Genomic DNA, 21,180 nt, shown 5'->3' with positions numbered 1-21,180 from the left:
GATTGAAAATAAATATCAAGTGATTACATCATGTGTGATTATGAAACCACACTTTAAAATGCACAGAAAATGTTGGCTTGTTGTGTTTTATTTAATTTAAACCACATTCCATTGAAAAATTGTTTCATACATTTCAAAATCTACTTTCAATTCCGATGTATTTCAAGGGACAAGAAATACTACTAAAATAAGCAACAGAAAGAAAAACAGTCAAACGAGAAAGTTATGTTTCAGTTGCATCATAATGAACAAAAAACAATGCACAAGATAAAAATGTGAGTTGCAGTGTGAGTTATAGTTTTGCTCTGAGGGCCACATGAATACAGTCAAAGGGCTGCATTTGGCCCCGGCGCCGCACTTTGCCCAGGTCTGATCTATACAAACCAAACCGTTGTCTTCCTCTTCTGATGCTGGCTCTCTTCTCTATCCATCAGAACCACCTGAGTCTGGCCTCTCTAGTTTTCTCTCCAAACTTGAGCTATTCCTCTGTTATACGTGTTTCTAATGGTCACATTGTGTCAGTGCTACTGTGTCTAAACTGTACATCATGGCAGGTCTCTGTCAGTCTCCACCCAGCCTGCACTCTCCTCTTCAACTCCCTTGATCAGGGTCTGAACAGACGGGGTTTTACCGTTTGATCATTCGCGTTAGTGTTTGAGATGACGATTTTTATAATTCCATCTCTTCAAATATGAAACACAAAACATGAAGAATGACATCATCAGTGAAGCCTTCACGCTTATATAGAAGTTATCTGACAGTGTTTGGAAAACCCAATGGACCACCTCTAGAGGCGCAAATCGCAGCCGGCGCTGTTAAAGACACCACTGGGTTCGAAAGCAAAGAGGACGACCTAATAAAAGGAACGACGCTGGCCCTCCGAGGACCAGCGGGATTGGATGAGAATTCTCAGATCCACCGTCAACAAAACAAACACATTGATTAAAGCGACTTAGCAAAACTCTCATCAACAAAAGCTGTTAAACACAAACAACCTGGCGGAAATAAATGGTAGATATCTGAAGCAGGGTGGATGTTTGGCCGCGCTGGCATGACGGTGCTGCATAAACTGGAAATGAGCTGCAGGGATTTTCTTACCAGCAGTCGGATGGGCTCCGATCGGTCTGCGTGAGGCTGTAATGGGATGCAGCTCTCGCACAGCAGAACCTCATGGCAGCGAAACCGCTAAATCATTATCCTTCTGATTGCTTTCCTCTCATTTCTCTCGCCAATATCCAATCGATATGTTATGTGTTTAGATTTGCTTTTGATGCCGCTGTCTGGGCAAGTTTGGCAGCACTCTGATTTATTCTGACTCATCGCTGCAAAGGAGGAAAGCATCTTCATCGTCTGACAGAAAATGAGTGAGAAGACAGTTTCGTCTTGGTTTTCACCCCATCCTGAATCACTGTGATCACAGTTTTAATCGCTATTCTTTTGAGCCAATTTTGAATTTATTATGTCTTCTGCACACGGGGTCCTGTCATACAGCTGTTTATTTTAAGAAGAGAAAGACTTCTAAATGAATATATCGGCTCCTCATCGACTATTCATGTAGGCAAAAGCATACAAGGACCATTGGGGGACAAAATGTGATTCTCAATGCATTTTAATATGGTGCCCCACAACAACTGATGAAACAAACGGTGCCTCTGTGGATTATAAAAATATTTTCAAATGGCAAGAACATCATTATGGATTCAAGAGAGAGTCTAGCCTGAGGCCACTGTTGGTTAGAATAGAAAGAAGAATGATTACTCATCTAAATCAAAGGAATTGTCGAGGAAACTCTTGATATTCTCCTCCTCATCCAAACAAGAGACGAACAACACTCCAGGCCTCTTGTGTTTAAAGTGCTAATACAGGTTTAAACTCATTCTCGGGACAAGTGAAGTAAGAGAAGCAACAGTACCTTTGCAGGTCTTCCGATCAGGCTGCAGGGTGAAGCCCACCGGACAGCTGCAGCGCACGCCCGTCACCGAATCGTGACACGTGCTGTCGCATCCACCGTTGTTGACGGCGCAAGTTTCTGCGGGGAAACACACGCATCATGACACAGACCAGGACAAGCTGACCAACATACTCATTAGAAGCAAGGGAAGATCATTTCTGGGTCAATGGAGAGACGGAAATAGAAACACAGCGTGCTACTGTCGTTTCTTAGAAGATGCAGGCTAAAATTAGAGACACTAAATATGGCTGATAAATTAGTGACAAGCTTGCAAATTAGATTACAATGGGCAATATTGAAGCTGAGGGGAGTGTCTTCTTTCTTCTGGCCATTGCTGGCGAAGCAAGGAGTCCCAGTTGAAGATGATTTTTGAAGTGGCAGGGTCTTGACTCGCAAATAAATACATTCACTGTGGGAGTGAAGGAAACAAGCAGACCTCGACAAGGATTGGATTCTGACTTCCTGAACACAGATCATGAGTTCAGTTTGCACTGAGGATTGGATGAGGGCAGCTGCTTCTACAGCTGTAAGTAAAATCAACAAACCACTGTCTTCAACTGAAGCGTCGAGAAACGTCAGCAAGCCTCTGAGAACGCAGCAGCCATGTTGCGAAGGAGAATCCCTATTGAGGGAAGACCAACTTCCACCTCCTGAGTGTAAAACTCCATCGCCTTAAGCGTCAAACATGTGATGGGATTTTCTCAACAGGAGAGCGTATCCAAGCCAAACCTGTTCCTCCAATGATGACATGTTGTGCCACAGTTTTATTAGGTGTTGCTGCGGATGCTTGTCAATAGCTGTGGAAAAACATCTAATGAAAGGATCCGAACAACAGCAAACATGGAGATAAAGCATCGCTTAAGGTGATATAACCTTTCCCAGACTCCTCTCCATCATTACTTTCTGACTGATACCGCTGTTTAGGTTGACGCCTCCTCTCTTCGTCATATTTGATCAAACATGAAAGTCTCCTCTCTAATTCAAGAAAGCATGCTGCTTTGTTCTTTCCTGATCTTTTGCCCAGGAATGACGGCTCGACACAATGCTGGGCAGAAGGGGGCCGACCGGCGAATCGCCTGCTCCGAGCCCTCGCTCCGGGCTTCACATAATTGCAAAGTGTGAGTGGAGACAAGTTGGCAGACAAGGCGATAAGACTGTGTCAGGACATGCCTCCAAAATGCTTAGTCAGCCAGCCATCTCACCAAACTGTAATGATCATGTGTTAAGAGAGCAAAGAAACATTTCTGACAGTGTGGTTTTCTGAAGACAGGGGAGCGATGGTATGTGTGTGGGTTTGTGTGCTTTGGAGGAGGACCAGGCAAGTCCACAGTGCACCAGGTTGGGACCCGCCATTATACGGAGACAGACTTCCCCTCACACAACACTATCGGCCCTCACTATTGGGGTCGAGACCAGCTGGTTTGCTGATAAATATTTGACAATCACAAGCCGCTGGATTTCCTGCATTTATCGATGCACTACTGTACCTCAATTCAGCAGTCAGCTGCCATTTACACAACCACAGATTGACAAGAAAAGAGAAGCTCATAAAAGGCTAGACCGCAACTGGGGAATAGTCAATCTCACAGTGAATATATCAATGTGACAAGGGTCTATAATGGCGTGAAGCTATCGTCAACATCTATCACTTCAGGATGCCATCACATTTAAGCAAATGCAAACCTAATGTGAGGCATAAAATTCAAGGACTGTAAAATAAGCTTCAACTGTTGCAACACACCAGGGACTGCTTTCATCGAGGGTGAACAAGAAGCTCCGCGGGCTCCTATTAAACACCTCTCCTGGTGGCTTCATTCACAGTGTGCTGACCCTTCACCTCTTCGCCCCGCCCCCCGTCACCTCTGCCCGCAGCACCAACACAGGTGACGGTGAGACAGGGCATCAGTCATTTTCCTGAGCGACACTAAAACTCTGTCGCCGTGCAAATGATCAAGTTCAAGAATAGCAACATGCCACACAAGCCTTTTTGTAATTTAGCAAACTGCGACTGCGTTATTACACAACATGACTCAATAAGCAGAGAATTTCTTCGTGATTACGACAAATAGTGCATGTGCCCAGGGAAAACAATAATGGGATAAACTTTCTATCTTCTCAGAAGACAACATGAGAAACAGGGACGAGCGTCTGAAATGGGTCAGGCTGTGAGAACGGGGGCGAAATCTCCAACAGAACAGTGACGGGAGCCGACTTAACTGACTGTTGCATCCTTCTCACTCCTTTCAATTGGTGAACGCCTTTCATGCATAAAACATCCCGAATGGCTGAATCGTTCGTGAGTTAAATCTGTGCAGGGCTGCAATCTGACGGTCATGGCCTCCCCTCATTCGTTCCTGTTTGCTCATTTTACCTCTAGTACGGTGTAGCTTGTAATGTTTAGTGGCCCTGGAATAAACAGCAAACATGGGATGGGTTTTGTCACCATTTTAGGGCACAAACAACTTTTATTGCAGCACAGAGGGATGGAGAATTCATCCTCGGATGAAAAGAGCTGATGCTGAATGAATGAATATTTCATGGTTACAGTTGTAACTAAATTAAATATGTATACGATTTTAAATTCATATTACAGAATTAGTTTTGGAAACAATATTGACTTTTGTGGAAGTAACATTTTAATTTCATGGGGACGTGTCCAACCAAATCTTGTCCATCTTGTCATTCTACGCGGTCCACAAATTAAATAGTACAACTCAATTTAAAGTGCACCACAAACTAGATCAAGAGGAGCTGGAACAGAATTGGATTTAAGACTGAAGGCGTGTTCCTTCTGAAGGGAGAAATGCCTTCATAGTTTTGATCTTGACACCCAATATGTCAAAGGGTTGCGACGTCATCTCCCAAAGTTTGTTCCCAACTGTTCAAACTTATTTCTTTCAACTTCACTTCCTTTTAACTTAACTTCAAAACACACTCTAATTTTGAAATTCAAAAAGGCCGTAAATGAAGACTTGCTCGGGATTGACAAAATCCTTTTAGAAGACCAACCACATCAACCGACTACAGATTATGACACGAGTTGGGCCTCAGCCTCTTGACCAGACAGTGCAGAGAAAAACAAGGCTGACGGGGGGTGAAGTTGAAAAGATGAAGACACTAGTGTGTTCAATAATGTCAGTGTGACAAGTTCAAGTCATTGTAAACAAAGTCAAATGAGACTTCATTTAGTAGGGGGGAATATTTTTGCCAAATGGACGTGCACAGAGATGAAGTGGATGATGTAAGGTCACATGGAAGGAGCCACATCCAACAGAGTTCAGATTTGGAATTCTGCTTGAGTGACACTTTAATGCTTCTGAAAAGACATTTATGACAGCTACATATTTTCGAATCACGAAGAACAGTGTTCTCTCTGTAGCCGTAATGGTGCGTGATAGAGTTTAGGGAACAGTTTCAGGTCAACTGCTTCGGAATGGAAGCTTCATTTCCCACACAAAACAAATGGAGGTAAACAGACTTTTGGATGTGCCCAGCAGACAAAACGAATATTTTGGATTTGTTTGAGAAGCTGGTTAGATATAAACCCATTCTTAAACCTAGAAGTATTAGTGGTCCGCAGCTGTGTTTTGGAAAGGTGTGTTTGACATAGCTGCCATTCATCAAGGGAAGAGGAAGGTGTGCAGGGCCAAAGGTTAGAGAGATGATAGTGGAAGAGTGATCTGCAGACGAGGTTAGCTACTGCCCACACCCAGAGCCCCCCAGAGAGAGGAGTCAGAGAAACACATAGTTACCATTGGGGAAGAGCTGTGGGGCTGCCTGGGACTGGACACTCCTCTCCCCTGCATGCACACGCACACCCACACCAACACACACACACATCACAAACACCACTTTAGTTCTGTGTACCTTCCACCTTCAGGCTTCTTTCAGTGAGCAGCTCATCTTCACACTCCCCTATCGTTCCTCAACATTTGATCCCGATGAGACGTCAATTCAATCTCGTCACAATGAGCTGACATCGGCTTTTCGGTATAAAAAAAAGTGACATTTCAAGACAAAAGTGTTGCAACATGCAGTCATGCAATTAAAATTCCCCACAAAGAGGACAATGTTGATGTGATCCGAGTGCGAGCAGCTTTTTAGTACGAGTGCAGGCAGAGCGAGAGGTGGTTAGTGCTGTGAGCTGGAAGACAGAAACTCTGCTTTTATAGCTGCAGCTTTTATGGTTATATCGTTTACTGAATGACTGTTTTAGGGTCTCAAATCTCTAAACACCCCACTGTGTCCTGCTGCGCTCCGTATCTGATCCAGCACAAAACTGTGTATTCTTATTTTTTATTTGAGGTTTCGGGAACAACTTTAATGGACTTTAACTGGAGGAAACTGTGAAGTAGCACTGCACTGGATCAGGTTTGAGCAGATGTGGACCTGCTCTTTGTGCGTGACACGGGTCACAGACGTAAAAGAATCAGTGTGCTGGAGTCGGGGTTGTGTAACAGCTAAGAAACTAAATAAATTCCTCATCACACACCTCCCTCTCGAGACTTAACGGAAGTCTGGAAACACATTAAGGGGATTAAAAACAGATGATGGCTGAACCACAGTGAAAAAATATACAATTGTATTGACATTTTATTACATTTTGCAGAATTTTATTTGGATTAGCTGATAGAAAATGTCCAATTGTACTCTGTCATGACCACATTTTTACAATGTAATCATTAGCTGGGCAGTTAAGACATTTAAAAGCACAACATTCTCATGACTTTTTATTATTAACAGTCTGACAAAATGACTGTGAGGGTCTTTTTCTATTTTTCTGGAATTAAAAACACTACAAACAGTGATTACCTATTTATCAAAACAGGAACGTATTAGATCTGCACGGCGTGACTTGAGAACAACGGTCAAACGTATGCAAACAGTACAACATAACTATGCTCAGGAGTTAAAAGAAAAGGAAGAGATCAATTTGAAGACAAGTATGAATGAGAAGACCACCCGAAAACAGGGCACATCATGTTTACGTTATGGCTACATGCAAGCCGACAGCAAGTGTTTACGTGCATGCGTGCCGAATATGTTTGCCTGGTTGTTTGTATAGCTTTCAGTTTGTATTATAAAATGCTCGGTGTGTGTGTGTGTGTGTGTGTGTGTGTGTGTGTGTGTACAATGGTGTGGCCAACTCTCAGGAACATGTCTGCATCTGCCTGCTATTTGTGAATGTTTATGGTTTGATGCGCTAAAAGCACAAATGCTTCCACATGACGGAGGCTTCTCTGATATCTCCCCGACGCACAGACACTTTGTGACCAAAATCATAGTGAGAGAATTAATTCAAAACACAGCAACGTGTTGTCCTGAAGGACGGCATGAGTAGTGATCAAATTTGTCTCGGAGCAAGGAAAACATGGCCAAAAGAAGCAGCGGAACACTTTCCAGAGCAGAAACCCAATAATAATCTCATATTTGTCTCCATTCTTATCAAAACAGGATGTCACACCATGCCATTCCTTCACTTTAACAAGTGTTTCCCCTCACCATCACCCCAGCGTGTTCTATCTGCCGACAACACTTCCTTATTGGCATCTGGTTGCACTTATAAATACAGCGACAAAACTCTCTCCTGTCCCACTCTTCATTTACACACGAAAAACAAAACCATCTTTGCATGAGAAGACAAACCAGAGCAGAGTCAGACTTCCAAAAGCTTATACTTCTCCGGATTACTGTAATTCCCTTATCACAGGCATCAACAAAGACCTCATCTGGTTAAACAACCAAGTGAAGAAGCGTCTTGCTGGTTGACACAGACAACATAATTGTTAGCTGCTCTAAAGTTGAGGCTCACTTCTGAAGCCGAGCTCATCATTACCTCCAACTTTCATGTGCACATACTGTTCATTTAATAACCATCTGCATGCAACAGCGGTCATGAAGGTTCATCAACATGATCTGGCTCTTACTGTATCATGACCTCAGTAAGGGTCTGGCAAGGCTTCTGTTTTTGATGCTGGCATAAAACAAGCAGTCAGTATAAAACACTGAATAATCGAGATTGAAATATTCAGGATGGTGGTACGTCTTCTGATCAACAGCATGAACCAAGACTTTCAACACTATTTGTTTCTGACGGTGCTGATTCACCTGTGATTTTTTTAGAATCTCTCAACAATGAATAATATCCTGGATAATGGGAACCCCACAGATGTGGCGTGCACCTCATCATTCAGCAGCTCATGGCTGCTTCTTTTTGCAGTTTATTTATTTTATTTTAGGGAAAGGTTGCAGCATCTGAGCTCCAGATCACATTTCCACTGGCTGAGTGCTTCCTGAACTGGCGCAGCAGCCGTGCATGTGCGCCGCCTCTGGGAATAATAGTGGCTAAGGCGTATAATTTGGTTGTGGTCAATTTTGCGGCCTCGTTGGGTACAGCAATAATGAGGGATTGGCTGACCAGACCTTGACATAGGTCTGGCTCTCATCAGCTCTCCAGTAATAAACGCAAGGTTGAAACAGCCAGCTAATCATCCGCTACAAAAACCAAACTCTCAAACCTCACAGCCACTGAAACCAAGTAACCGCAGATCAAGAAAACACTGCTCCGACCATTATCAGGCCAGGTTTCCGCACGCGAGCGGACTCTTCCACATTTCTTTCTGCCACTCGAGGGTGCACGATGAAGCAGCAGGATCAACTCTTGAATTAAACAAGCACATAACAAAGGCAGAAGATCAGAAGCAACGGCATGACTTAAATTTTACAATTCCAATTGAATCAGAAAAAGGCTTAAGAATCAGACACATCTACAATGTAACACCAAAGTGACGTCCAAGTCGCTTAGCCTAATAATAGAATCATTCTTAATTCACTAAAAGGCATCTTACGATAAAAGAAAATGGCATCACCAAATGTGCACAGGACGTGAACTCATTTCACCACACAATTCCTCTTCAGGAAACTAACCACATTGTGTGTTATGTTTCAACATGATCTCGGAACAATGGGAGCGAAGAGAAGCAAAACTAAAGGCCCTGAGATTTATTCCATCATTTCTACCGTTGAGGTTTCTTTGTCTTTAGGTCTGAATTTAGGTCTTGACATTTCAATCATGAGGCGATTTCATTAGGAGACAAGCAGCTTCACATGAATGACTGTCAAAGGTGGGTTGAGTCGAAAGGTTATTGCTCTCAAAAGATCACGATCAAGGAGTTTATAGATGAATCATTCACCTGAAGATCTGAGCGATCTGGAACAGATCAATGCATTCGAGTCAAGCACGACTGACTTCTTCCGTTTATTGACTAGATATTGACAGATATTAGGAGGGGGTGGTATCTGAAGAAGCGGTACGCGTCATGGCTCCACTTCAAATGACTTGAGAGCATTGTGTCTTTTGGAGTTTAAAACAAAGAAGAAGGAGCAGCTTCTGATGTGAATCTCCAATGCTGTGTTTGGTCGATGGTGTGATGAGAAGAGCTCTAACTTAAATGAGAGGACACACAAGAACTAGATGGAAGAGAGTTTGATAACAGTTAAGAACCAATCTCCTGACGGAGAACAACATATCACCTTGTGTTTCAGTGCTACATGGTTCTCTCCTCAATCTGACCGGACCAAACAGTTGAAAATACACAGAGGAGCAATGCTGTTATTGAATATTGGCACTTTAAAATTGCAATTAAATTAAAATGATGCATGTTTGGTGAGGCAGCTGGCTTCCATTGTGGGGGTTTAACATGATCAGCACGTGTTTATCGACGTCTCCGCTCTGACTCCTCGGTGCCATCGGGCTCCATCTAATGAAAATCTGCCCTTCAGAGCGGTTCGATACACCCGAGTATCTGAATGATTTTTACTCAACTTAAGTCAACTGAGGCAAACACTGATAAATGCCAGTGGAAGGTTAGGTCAGGTGTGCGAGTTAATCCCCAAAAGGAAAGCAATGAAGGAATTGACCCAGGAGCTAATAGAAGCTGTATGTCTGACGGCAGAGCTGGGAGAAGCACAGAGAGTGGAGTCCAGTGAGGAGAGGGAAGAGCAGAGGCTGAAGCAGATGTGAGGACCAGGAGGTTACTGGAGCAGCAGCAGAGCGGAAAGCACAGCGGCAGGAAACCTTTTGTCCTTTATGTCACGTAGGTCAGCGTAAAAAAACAACTTATGCAATTTAGAAGCAGTTCATGACAGTGGACTGGACAGTACTGGGGTCTTATGACTCACCTACACAAGTCTTTCCATCGCTGTGCAGGACAAACTTCATGTGACAAGCGCACTTGGGTCCATGGTCTGTCTCTTCACAGATGTGCTGGCAACCCCCGTTACCATAGTTACAAGTCACTGTGACAGGAAATAGGATTAGAAAAAAAAAACATGAATGAGTTCCACTTTTATTACAGTGTTTCAACAGTGGAAAAACGGTAATTTCTCATCATTACTTAAGCGCGAGCAAAGGTGTCTCGTGTGGGAACTAAGGTGCAAACTTGAGTATGAGCTGCGGAGCAAAGGAAGCATTAACCCCGGCACTTTTAACACACCTGTGATGACAGAGTGAAAAAGAGTACGGGGCTTTACACCGCCATCCTGTCTGCACCCGACCATCCCGGCGTCGTTTGCCCTTTTCCTTGGCTGTCACAGAAAAACTATAGAATAACACTTCTCCAATCCTTATCCAAACACAGACAAATCCCCCATCAGCCCCGGCCCCAGCTCTGACAGGGAGATCTCAGTTGCACAGCAACAGGAAGTGTGCACTGTCCGTCAGAACTGTCCCCCTGGAGTAACCTCCACACTTGCCCGGGTTGCCTAAATGACGGTTCCTCAGTGATCAACACGTTTAACCTTACAGGGGCGATTAGCTACTGTTAAGTAATGTGCAGCTAATGTCCGTGTTGGACGTGCAGCTATGCTTCCCTGGCAGGTTGCCAACCTCAATCAGCTTTTTATGAGGGGCCAATAAATCCTGCCGGATCTTCAGCCGAGCATGTGTGACTTACATTTGCAGTCCTTCATGTTACGGGTGAGCTGGAATCCAGGTCGGCATTCACAAGAGATGCCACCTTTCTGCGTCTCCCTGCAGATGTGTGCACATCCGTGATTTTTGTCCATGCAAGTGGGGCCCTCCTTCGTGCCTTCCATCCGCACTGTGTCAGAGCAAAGACGTAATGAGACGAGACATTCAAGCAGCCAGAAAACAGAAAAAAGTGAACAACCGTGATCAAAACAGAGTCTGAAATCATATGGATCTGAGGTACACAAGAGATAAATCCAACACAAACAAAGCCCCAACATAAGCAACTGTTTTTTTCTATGAAGAAATAGATTGAACTTTTACATTTTTCACTTGGGAGCCATTGTACGACTCGCTCGCAGACAGACTTGCCATCTTGTTTTGTCTAAAAGTGCGTGCCATTTTGGTATTTTGCATTCAGTACAAAGGTACAAAGAAAGTGCTACAGGAAGGGAAGATGGATTTCTGTTTGGCAAAATAAGATATATATATGAATATTACGGCTGGTGCAGAAATACGTAACAGTATTTCAGAGACCTTTGTTTTTATGCTACGAAAATCAATTTGCCACTTCAAAATTTAATAATTGATCATATATGACGACCAAAAAGTACAGAAAAGACAAATATATACTTTAAATTCTCTTGGAAATGAATGACTCATATGAATAATGCATTTGAAATCAGATGATACAGAAGAAAAGGTTAAAAATGTGACACCAGAAGCAAAATAATCTCCAGGCATCAGAACTTTTGAGCAGATTTTATGATAAGAGTAATGTTTATCATAGAAACTGACATATTTGTCGACAATTATAGTGTGCACATTGACAGGACATATCAAAACCACTGGCACATCCTCTGACACAGAGGAGGTTTTGGGAGCCACAAAATTGGGTTGAACAGGTTCCCATCTAATCTCTTTAAAAGAGCACGTCATACAGTTAGTCATCCAAGAGTTGGTGGGAAAGTGAGGAAGCCTTTCTGACCCTCACATGGATGCCTACTGCTGGTGACAGACATGCCCGGCACTAATCTCTGGGATTCAATCACTTGTTGAAACACGCTGACTTGTTTCACTCTATTAAAAGAGATGCAGCCTACAGAAAGGATCAAACTCCCAGCAGGAGGTGAGCCAGAAGACTTGTAATTTTAATTGAGGTAATCCCCATAAAGAAAAGAAGAAGAGGAACGCAGGGAAGAAAAGTACTTTGTCAAACTCCCCCCGAGGAGCCTGAGATCAAAAGACACAAAAAGAGGCATCAGTCTGCAATTTGATGAGTCATCACGGTTGAAACACTTCAGTGTGTGAAAACACCCGGGGAACTGTATCGGGAGAAAAGATTCAAAAGTCAAAAAGTGTTCATTTGTTATTGCCGCATGTTTGATGGCGGATAGCAAAACACATCCAACACTTCCATTATCTCTTAACACATCTGTCATGAGCGATGACCAAATGAAAAGCTGTGTCGGCTTCTGTGCTGCTGAAGGAGTAGCCGTCTTGCAACTTATTCATTGTTGCAACAGACGCAGCGCTGCAGTTTCAGCCTTATTAAAAACCAAACAGACACCCCGAGCAACAAGACATTTTCATCGATTCCTTGTTAAATCTTCTGTCACACTCAAGGGGGCTTTAGAGGTCTTGTTGTCTTTTTTTAAACAGCCACATTTCACGGCTCTTTTCTTTAACCAGCACACTTGCAAATGACAAGAAAACCATCCGGGCACACATTATCTGCAGCCAGATGCGTGGAATGGAACGTGAAGCCGCATGTATCAAGCAAAAAATAAAATAAGTGAGTTGTGAAATGACACAAAAGAGAAGGTTATTAAAATATAATGTCACTTCAATATGAGAAACATTTGTGCATGTGTTTCTATTGGAGATACGGAGTGCTAGGAAACTAGCATCACGTTGTCCAGCGATGCTAGCTAGCTCCGTAGCGTCACAGAGAGCGAAACTGACCGACTCTGATTCTGAAGAGCAATATTCACTCGCTGATGAAGATCGTTCAGTGAAAGGGACTCATTTTTTTCAGCTCATAAAGCTGACTGACCTGCATGAAGTCGCGTCCAGAGATGAGTCAGCAGTGTTCGATTTAACACAGAGAAGAGAGCAAACACGGACGAGCATTAAGTCCTTAAAAGCCAGTTGAGGCTGAACATGACACCAGACACCAGACTAGGAAACAGTGATACATTAAGTCCGAGTGCTGTCAGTGACAGACAGGATTCGGCCATCGTAAAGTGATGAGTTAAGGAAAAACCACGGCAAGGTTTGCGTGTCAAATTCGAAATAGCCACCCAGCAAAATTACACACAAATATGTCTGATGTTGCCTCAATAAGTATTGTACTCATCTCAGCCAATAATTCCCTATAACCAGGTTTTGTGAAAATGGCTTAGTATTTGGACAGCTGGGCCAAAGGAAACTCAAAAGGGAAGGGACCTTGTAGTTTTTGGTCAAGCTGAAGTACCTGATCAAGTAGCACCAACACAATTCAAACCAGCAGGCTCTCGATACAAAAACAAGTTTTACTCTAAATGATGATTACAGCCATACTTTTTTTTTAAAACAGAGCCAGAAACTAGATGAGTGTCACCGCATGACTAGAGGGTGAAGGATGCTCTGACCTCCCACTGAAATTATATTCATCATGTGTCTGGCGATTCCAAAATCACATACCTCCTCAAGCCTACCAGGTAATTCAGTATAAAATGCCACAGTTTTTGCTTTCTTGTGTGTGTGCGTGTCTTTGCAAACAGAACTTGACCTTTGAGGAGGATTCGATTTCTAACCAAGTTAACCCAACAGACATCAGTTTCACGCACTGTGTCGGGCTGCTTCACCCCTCCTCGAACCAATAAAAGTCCAAGTGTTGATACAATGGGGCTTTTCTCCCAGTGAGGCCGTCACCTACTCTGCATGTCCCCTCTACTGGGCGCAGAGAGAAGTCATGATTATAAAGAATTGGATAAAGAAGAACAAGTCTGAACAGAGGACAGAGAAGCTGAAAAATCCTTTCCTATTCCCTCACAATACATTGGGCAAGATTGATTTACTTCCTCCTTCACAGTCAGCCACTCTCCGATCTCTTCTGAAACCAGACCAAATATCCAGCAGAAATCAACTAAACGTTTCAGATTTTTTTTTTCAACTCTTCACAATCATTCAAAACCAAAAGGACAAGGTCAATCAAACTCTGAGACATTCAACAATAACACTGAGTCACTGTTGTCCACAGTTAAAAACCACTAACTGTCATAGTGAAGGAAACCAACATCCAAAATCCTAACAAGAGAAAATGAGTTTTGAGCATGAACTTTCTTGAGACCTGCACAAAGCACAGCATTTTTATCCAGCCCCAACATGGTCAGCAAAGCCAGTTGTAGGGTGATGCCCAAAGATTTTTTTCATACCATCTACCATTGTTTTTTCAATGTATTACCATGTTAATTCAAAATATAATTTCTTTATTGGACTGAATGTAGTCTCTTCCTGCATACGTCCGTCAGTCTTTGTGTCCAAATGAAATGTCATATTAATTCCAAACTTTTAATGCTTGCCCCATTAATACTCCCTGCCCCATAAAATAATTTTACTCAGAAAGTGACAACATATTTTCAATCAAGCACCTCTAAGCATTAATTCTATTCATTTAAATTCACAGCTCTCTTAACCTGATATTTCAACACTTGAAATCACATGTATAAAAAAAACAAAATACAACTTAAAAACAAAACAAAGCACATTATTAATATTATGGTCCCTCAATCAAAGAGTGTAATGCAGGAAATTGAATTGCCCACTAACAATGGGCCATGACAAACAGGTAATCGCTCAGAAGTCTGAAAATAATAACAATCACATGACAAAAGCATTTAACAACAACATTTTGGAAACATTTTTGGGGACATCAGGATCTGTGTCATGTGAGACAACCAAACTTGATATTTTATATGAATTGACAAAGGATCGATCACAGTGGAACATTGTTTTTCATAAACTCAAAAATGTATTCTTGATCTCTTTCGTCATCAGCAATAGAATAGGAATCTGCTGAGCTAAAAATATGAGTTACTGGAGCAAAATCTAATTAATAATTGAGCCAGCGGCATCAGGTCGAGCTCACTGATCACTCACTGACCTTCTGAAAGCCAGCTAGTCAAGGTAACAGAGGAAAAAAATAGGAGCGGAATCAGGATTTACTGATGACTGTCGGCAACAGTCAGTGGAAGGATTGACAGGAGCGAAAAATAAATAAATAAACTCACAATGTAGGGCAGCTGCAATTTCATGTGAGTTACAAGTGCCCCCACAGAAACCAAACAGCTCTAAATACATTGTAAAAGTCGACAAAAAAAGGTCTATTTCTACACAGTGCGCCGTCTGTAGTATGAAAAGGTGTTTCGCAGACCACATGAAATGCAAAGAAGCAACAGTAGAGTCTCTGTACAGGCTCCCTTTTCGTCACAACTGTGCCTACCAGGAAAACAAATAGTAAACTTTAAACAGCGGAGTAGGCGCTGAAACACAACGTGCCTAACTGTGCAAGAGAAGTTATCACGGGTGCTCACCAATGATGTGAACTCCTGTGATCTATTAACAAAAGACTCAAGGAGGCGACAAGAACTTCAGCCAAGGCCTGCCAGCTCTGTTAAACTTTAGAGGATGTAGTGGAGGGATTGGGACACAGGTTTGAGTGGTCGAAGGCATGCCAAGAGTTTATTGTCCGCTCTGAGAACCTGTGGCGTTGAATAGAAGGCTCATGGTCCGAGCTGAGCATCTGTCATGTGTCTTTGCTGGGAGCTGACTAGAGGCCAATAAGTAGCTAACTGGAGTTAGTAGGTTACAGACTGAAAAGAAGGGGCCTTCGCATGGAAGGTCCTTGCTATTAAAGCATTCCTTTCCCCCAGATAATGGGCCCTTAAAAGTTTTAACGGGAGGATAAAAATGTCAGCACATGGAAAGTAGATTGGGAAACGAGCCTGACCAGATTGGGGTTGGTTGAACTGCAATACAGATGGTCAGTGGTCAACTGCCAGGATTATTTGCTCCTTGAAAACTGAGACAATAGTATTGTTGCGTCAGCTGCAGAAGAGAACTTTATATTTATAGTCACCTCATTTTATATGTCAAAATTGCTGAAAGACATAGGCACACAGGTGTGTAAGATGCTTTAGCTTTTACCGAAAACATCACAGAAGAATATTCAACCATATGAAAGTAGAAATCAATGCCACACGCATCAGCGGTTTTGAGACAGAGAAGAAGTGACAACAAGCATGTTGCCAGCTACAGAAGTGGTGTGGACAAGAGTGTCAGATGTTTTGCCTTCAATCCTCCAGCCATCATGAGGTCAGTATGAAAATATCAAACGGCGCATGCATCAACTTTTGAAATCAAATGAAAACATACATTTTGTTTCATAATATTGTGGATTATCTTCTCATTAGCTACTTTTATATTATTTTTCTGTTTCAAGTTATAGACATGAGCGTTAAATTACAATAGTTTGGAGTCTATTCCGACAGGACTGGTATACAATATGACACCATTGGAGGGTTAGTGGTCCACCTCTGGGGCACGTTGTTATTCAATGAGCAAAAAAACGGATGCGCACAATATGCATTAGAACCTATGGCGCTAAATATAGGTGCGTATGAATACTATTTTAATAATTCATGCACGTCTCCAGCACATTTGTGTATTCCCATCCGTAAAAGTGCTATGTAGCACCTGCTGGGGGCTTGCCTTTCCCCCCGTATTTCCAATCAAGGTCACCTTTCTATGGAGTCCCTAAGGAGCATCCACAAACAAAGCAGAGGACAAGCCAGATTCTGTGTCACCATGCATGGAATTATCAATCCACGGACTCAGAGAAAAAAAAAAAAAGATTACATTTCAAATGTACGTCTCTTTAGGATCTAGTTTCTTCCGTGTTGGCCAGTGGAAAAACACCAGTGGCTCAGAGGCCACAGCAGTTTGACAGACTCGCCAGCATTGAGATGACCTCCAACAAACCCACAAGCAAAAAATGACGCCCGTCTCAAATGAGGTACAGAGAATTCAGTGGCAGCACAGCCAACATTTGCAAAAGCCCAAGTCAGCCACTGATGTATATTTATTCAAGGGTGGGGGCAAGGGGGGATGAGAGCGTGGGTCCTGTGAAAGTCTAGACAAAGACCAAAGATGATGGGAATCTAATTTAGGAATGACACAACGGCAGAACTGAACCCAAGAGAGGACATGGGGAGAGGAGACAGCCAGATGGCGACTTGTATATCTTATCCCATCGCAACTTGCGATGAAAGTTTGTGGCTTTCTCTTCACTTGACTTTTCAAGGATAGGAAAAGAGCCTGGTTATACGGTTGGGCTGCTGAGCAATGGAGCAGTGACTTCTGCACTTGTAAAAACAGTTCTGTGGTGAATTCAGACGCAGCAGCAGTCCTGCTGAGAACCAACAGGGGACACATGTAAGAGTCATGTCGGCCTCAGCACGCTGGCACAACCGCACCGCGCTGGCCGCACTCAGCCATTCACATAAATATACATAAAACCTCTCGGATTTACTAATAGGGACAAAAATAGAACAAATATGGCTTTCACCTTCGAGGCTGTGACACTGAACTTTCTCTGATCTGCTACATAAAATGAAGACATGAAAATTTGAAAGTGCTACGTAAAGAAAAAAGCTAAGGAATAACAATAAAAGAAAACAACCAGCGCTGAGTCTGTCTACCATGACCACTGCTGTGACATAAAATGAACATGTGCCATGAATATTGAACCCAAACTCCTGTGTAAAGGAGCAGCTTGTCAGGAGTCTGTGCTTTCTAGTTAAAAACGGAGAACTTGTGGACGCTGCGAGCCGTCCTCTTTTAGGAATGTAATCAACTGCCAGGAGCACAAGTCAGTTGGGACAGGATTGTAGATGAAAATTAATTAACAAGACTCAAGCGGAATTACCCACCAACTCCTTTCTAAACTTCATCTCCCCGGCCTTCATTTTGACCTATTTTGTTGTGGGAGACAGCTGCACCACATTTCTCCGACTTGATATTTGCACCGGCTCCAACTGTTTTCATACTTTTCTGAGATGAAGATGCGATGGAATCACCCGAGTGGTGATGGTCGTAGGTCAGCCATCAAGCCTGCCCTCACAGGATATCTCCTGGTGGACACGCACCTCAGCGCTCACTCTCACCTCCCTGCCAAATCATTCCTCATGGAAGCCAAGAGGAATTGCCGTCTGGAATTCAGAAACCTAGCAATGACTTAAAAAGACGGTTAGGAAAGACATTAGAATGGTTGTTTTTTTTAAGAATTATTGCTTAAATAGAGTTGGAACTTGATTTAAAAAGCAAGTTGATTCGATGCAGAATTAAGTGACAGACAAATGAACACATTCCAGACGTGAAAGGCTTTGGCTATAAGTGACGTAACGTGGGTAGAACCACGTCATCTGTGTTTCCATCTTGAATTCTTAAAAGCCTAAATTCACCGCACCAGTGAAATCTCATGACCTTCCCTTCAGCTTGTAGCTTGAATTAGACTGAACTGCGTTCTTCATTTTTGTAGCCTGGATGAAACCAAACTCTCAGGTGAAAAATAAATTGGAGAGAAAAGGTGTGAAGAGCATAATTCATTCCAAGATTCTAGACAACACTGGGCAACTGACAGGCTATGATGATAACCCACTTGGTCGCCTCACTCAGTTTTGGGAGGGCGGTTCATAACTTGAGAGGACATACCAAAGGCAACAAAGCACAAGGTGTTACAGACGTCCAAGGTAAATATTGACAGCAGGAGCAGAGATGATGGCGATAACCTCAGACTCTCTCATTCTGCCAGGAAATAGATTGTGATGAGTACAAGGTCAGGAAAAGCCTCCCAAACCACAATAAGCAATAATGAGGATCTTAGCAAACCTTCAGAGAGACATAAACAATGACTTCTTCCAAAGACATGTGGGCATGCCGAGGATTCCGGAGGTCACACCAGTATGCAAAATTGATCTCTACGGCAAGAGGAGGCTTAAAGTTTGGTTACTCTGACCACATACCCGCAACTCCTCTCAGAGAGTGAGGTTGCTGCAAACCACAAGAAATGTTAGGTTTTACTTACAGTTGAAAAATCAACAAACCCAAAACAAAGTGTTTAACACCACTTGATCAGACAAATGAATGTCAGAAACATTTCTAGACTTGCGATGCTCACATAAAAAGTAAAGCCACGGTAACAATGTCGGCTTCAAGTTTTACTAAATTCAAAGAATCCTGTCAAAAGCTGCCGCCGGTTTAAAGCGATTATCTTGTGAAAATATCATGTACAACCTGTCAAACTAACATGGCTTCGTTGTCGTTTTGCATTCCACAACAAAACAGGAATATAAAACCGCGATGAGAGTGTGGCTCCATTTGTGGTTCTCAAAGTTTTCAGTACGGCTGTGACTACTTTAGAAATGACAGTTGGACAAAGGGCATGAGGGGGAATTAACGAATAAAAAAAAAGATATTCCACTGTCCGGGTTAAATAGTCTAACTCCGTGAGCCAACAAAGAAGCTTTTATGGCTCAAGTTGGACAAACTCTGCGACCTTGAGAGTTGATATTTTAAACACGAATTGAAGCTATCATTTCAGTCCCACTGACATGAATCACGTTTGTATCTCTTACTTTTCATTTAAAGATCAGTTGAAACATTTCACAGTGTCTGTGCCTGTACATAGAAGCGTTTCTGTACGGCTCTTTGTTTCACATCTGAGACGGTGTTCACTTTCCACCTTTTTTTTTTCCCCAGCTTCGGCTCCCTACTTTGACTTCATAGCCACACATCTGAAAAAAAGTTTAACGTCGATATCAGATGTCATAGCTTTGGACAACCTGACTGAATGCATAAGTTACTATGTTTGACTTGCATAACAACTTTAAGTAATTCCCCTCTGGATATTCAAACGCACACAGAACCCAACATGATGGATGTGTGACTTGAGCAGGTTTGAAATTCCAGAATGGCAATGTGCTGGATCCTTTTCTCATGGACATGGAGAGCACATGTGTTGCATGGTTTCAGTTATTCTCCAGCACTTACAAACACAATAAATCAAATGCAAATGAGTAGGAGCCTTGTTGACGAAAACGGCATTCCTGTCCAAACGTAACTTTCTCTCTTCAAAGGATTTTTTACTTTAATTAGAGAATTGTTTGGGAAGACTAAATGAACTGTTGCATTTCGGCCCGTGAGACTTTGGAGCTCATTTGGCCTGAGTTACCATAGTTCAGAGGGGCAGGTCTAATAAGATACAGACCACGGCAGAATTGTCATGAGCTGCAAAGCTGACGGACCCCTGCCGCCTAATTGGCGCAAGCTCAAGCCTCGCAGCGGGCCAAACAGACGACTCGCACCAGGCCCGGTGGTGGCCTGCTCTCCACTGCCCTCATCATGACTGAGAGGATTCCCCACCTTATCTCTTTCCATTAATGAAAGAAATGAGAGGCCGCTGTGTTTTTAACGTGGAACAATGTCGCTCAATATCCAACCGCACCCCGGGCGCCACTGCTTAAGAGGGGATCTTGCACAACCGAATGAGAGTTTCATTTAAGCACACTTTGATCCGCGCTCATATTCCCGACCATTTCTCAAAGCTGCAGGTGCTTAGTTGCGTGGGCCGTGACATGCCACGCAAACGTGCAGCATTGATCGCGCAGCAGTTACGGAAAGTCAGTTGAATTTCGCCCCAGCTTTGTTTTGTTGTCATAAGTGAGCTGTTGAGGATTTGCCATGTCATTACTTCTCAATAAATAAAAACAATGGCAGGCAGTGCAGCGATCTAATAAGCAAATATAACTAATCTTTTGATGCATACAAGTCTTATCTGGAGGCAATAAAGCCTTCATTATTATAAAAAATGTGAGCATCAACTCGTAGAAATATGAGAGACCGTTGTGTTGCGCACAGTGATCTAATAATGCTTTGAAACATAAGATCCTGCTCCACACTCCTCTCAAATAACACCAAGTTTATGAAACGTAAACATTGACAGTTCACCAGGCCAGACTGATCCCACAAAATAGACCGCTAAAACACTCCGCTTGCCATCCTTAAAGCCTTTCGAAACATCAACCATTCCAGCACTGATAATGCAACAGAAACCGAGAGGCAGCGGTGCCTGTGATAAGACATTAAAGACAAAACAACCGTGGGATTTTCTCAAGAAGTTGCAGAACCCAAACATCAAAATCATCTTCCTGAAAGACTG

The 21,180-nt window shown here is 42.8% G+C and overlaps 1 protein-coding gene across 4 annotated transcripts in view; it reads right to left on the bottom strand.

Annotated features, from left to right (window-relative positions):
* scube3 (signal peptide, CUB domain, EGF-like 3) overlaps positions 1-21,180 on the bottom strand; it is a 58,084-nt gene that overhangs the window by 12,591 nt on the left and 24,313 nt on the right. For 2 of the 4 annotated variants that reach the window (XM_053848602.1, XM_053848604.1), the window contains exons 5-8: positions 10,906-11,052; positions 10,133-10,249; positions 5,704-5,751; positions 1,913-2,029 (exon numbers count right to left, since the gene is read on the bottom strand). In XM_053848602.1, the coding sequence (XP_053704577.1) occupies positions 1,913-2,029; positions 5,704-5,751; positions 10,133-10,249; positions 10,906-11,052 (429 nt within the window). Of the gene's footprint in view, positions 1-1,912; positions 2,030-5,703; positions 5,777-10,132; positions 10,250-10,905; positions 11,053-21,180 lie in introns of all 4 variants that reach the window. The other 2 variants (XM_053848603.1, XM_053848606.1) reach the window with 2 other exon arrangements.

Source organism: Synchiropus splendidus, chromosome 18, assembly GCF_027744825.2.
Source record: "Synchiropus splendidus isolate RoL2022-P1 chromosome 18, RoL_Sspl_1.0, whole genome shotgun sequence".
NCBI lineage: Eukaryota > Metazoa > Chordata > Actinopteri > Syngnathiformes > Callionymidae > Synchiropus > Synchiropus splendidus.
Note: the sequence above shows the minus strand (reverse complement) of the source record. Positions and strands in the feature narration are given on the sequence as shown.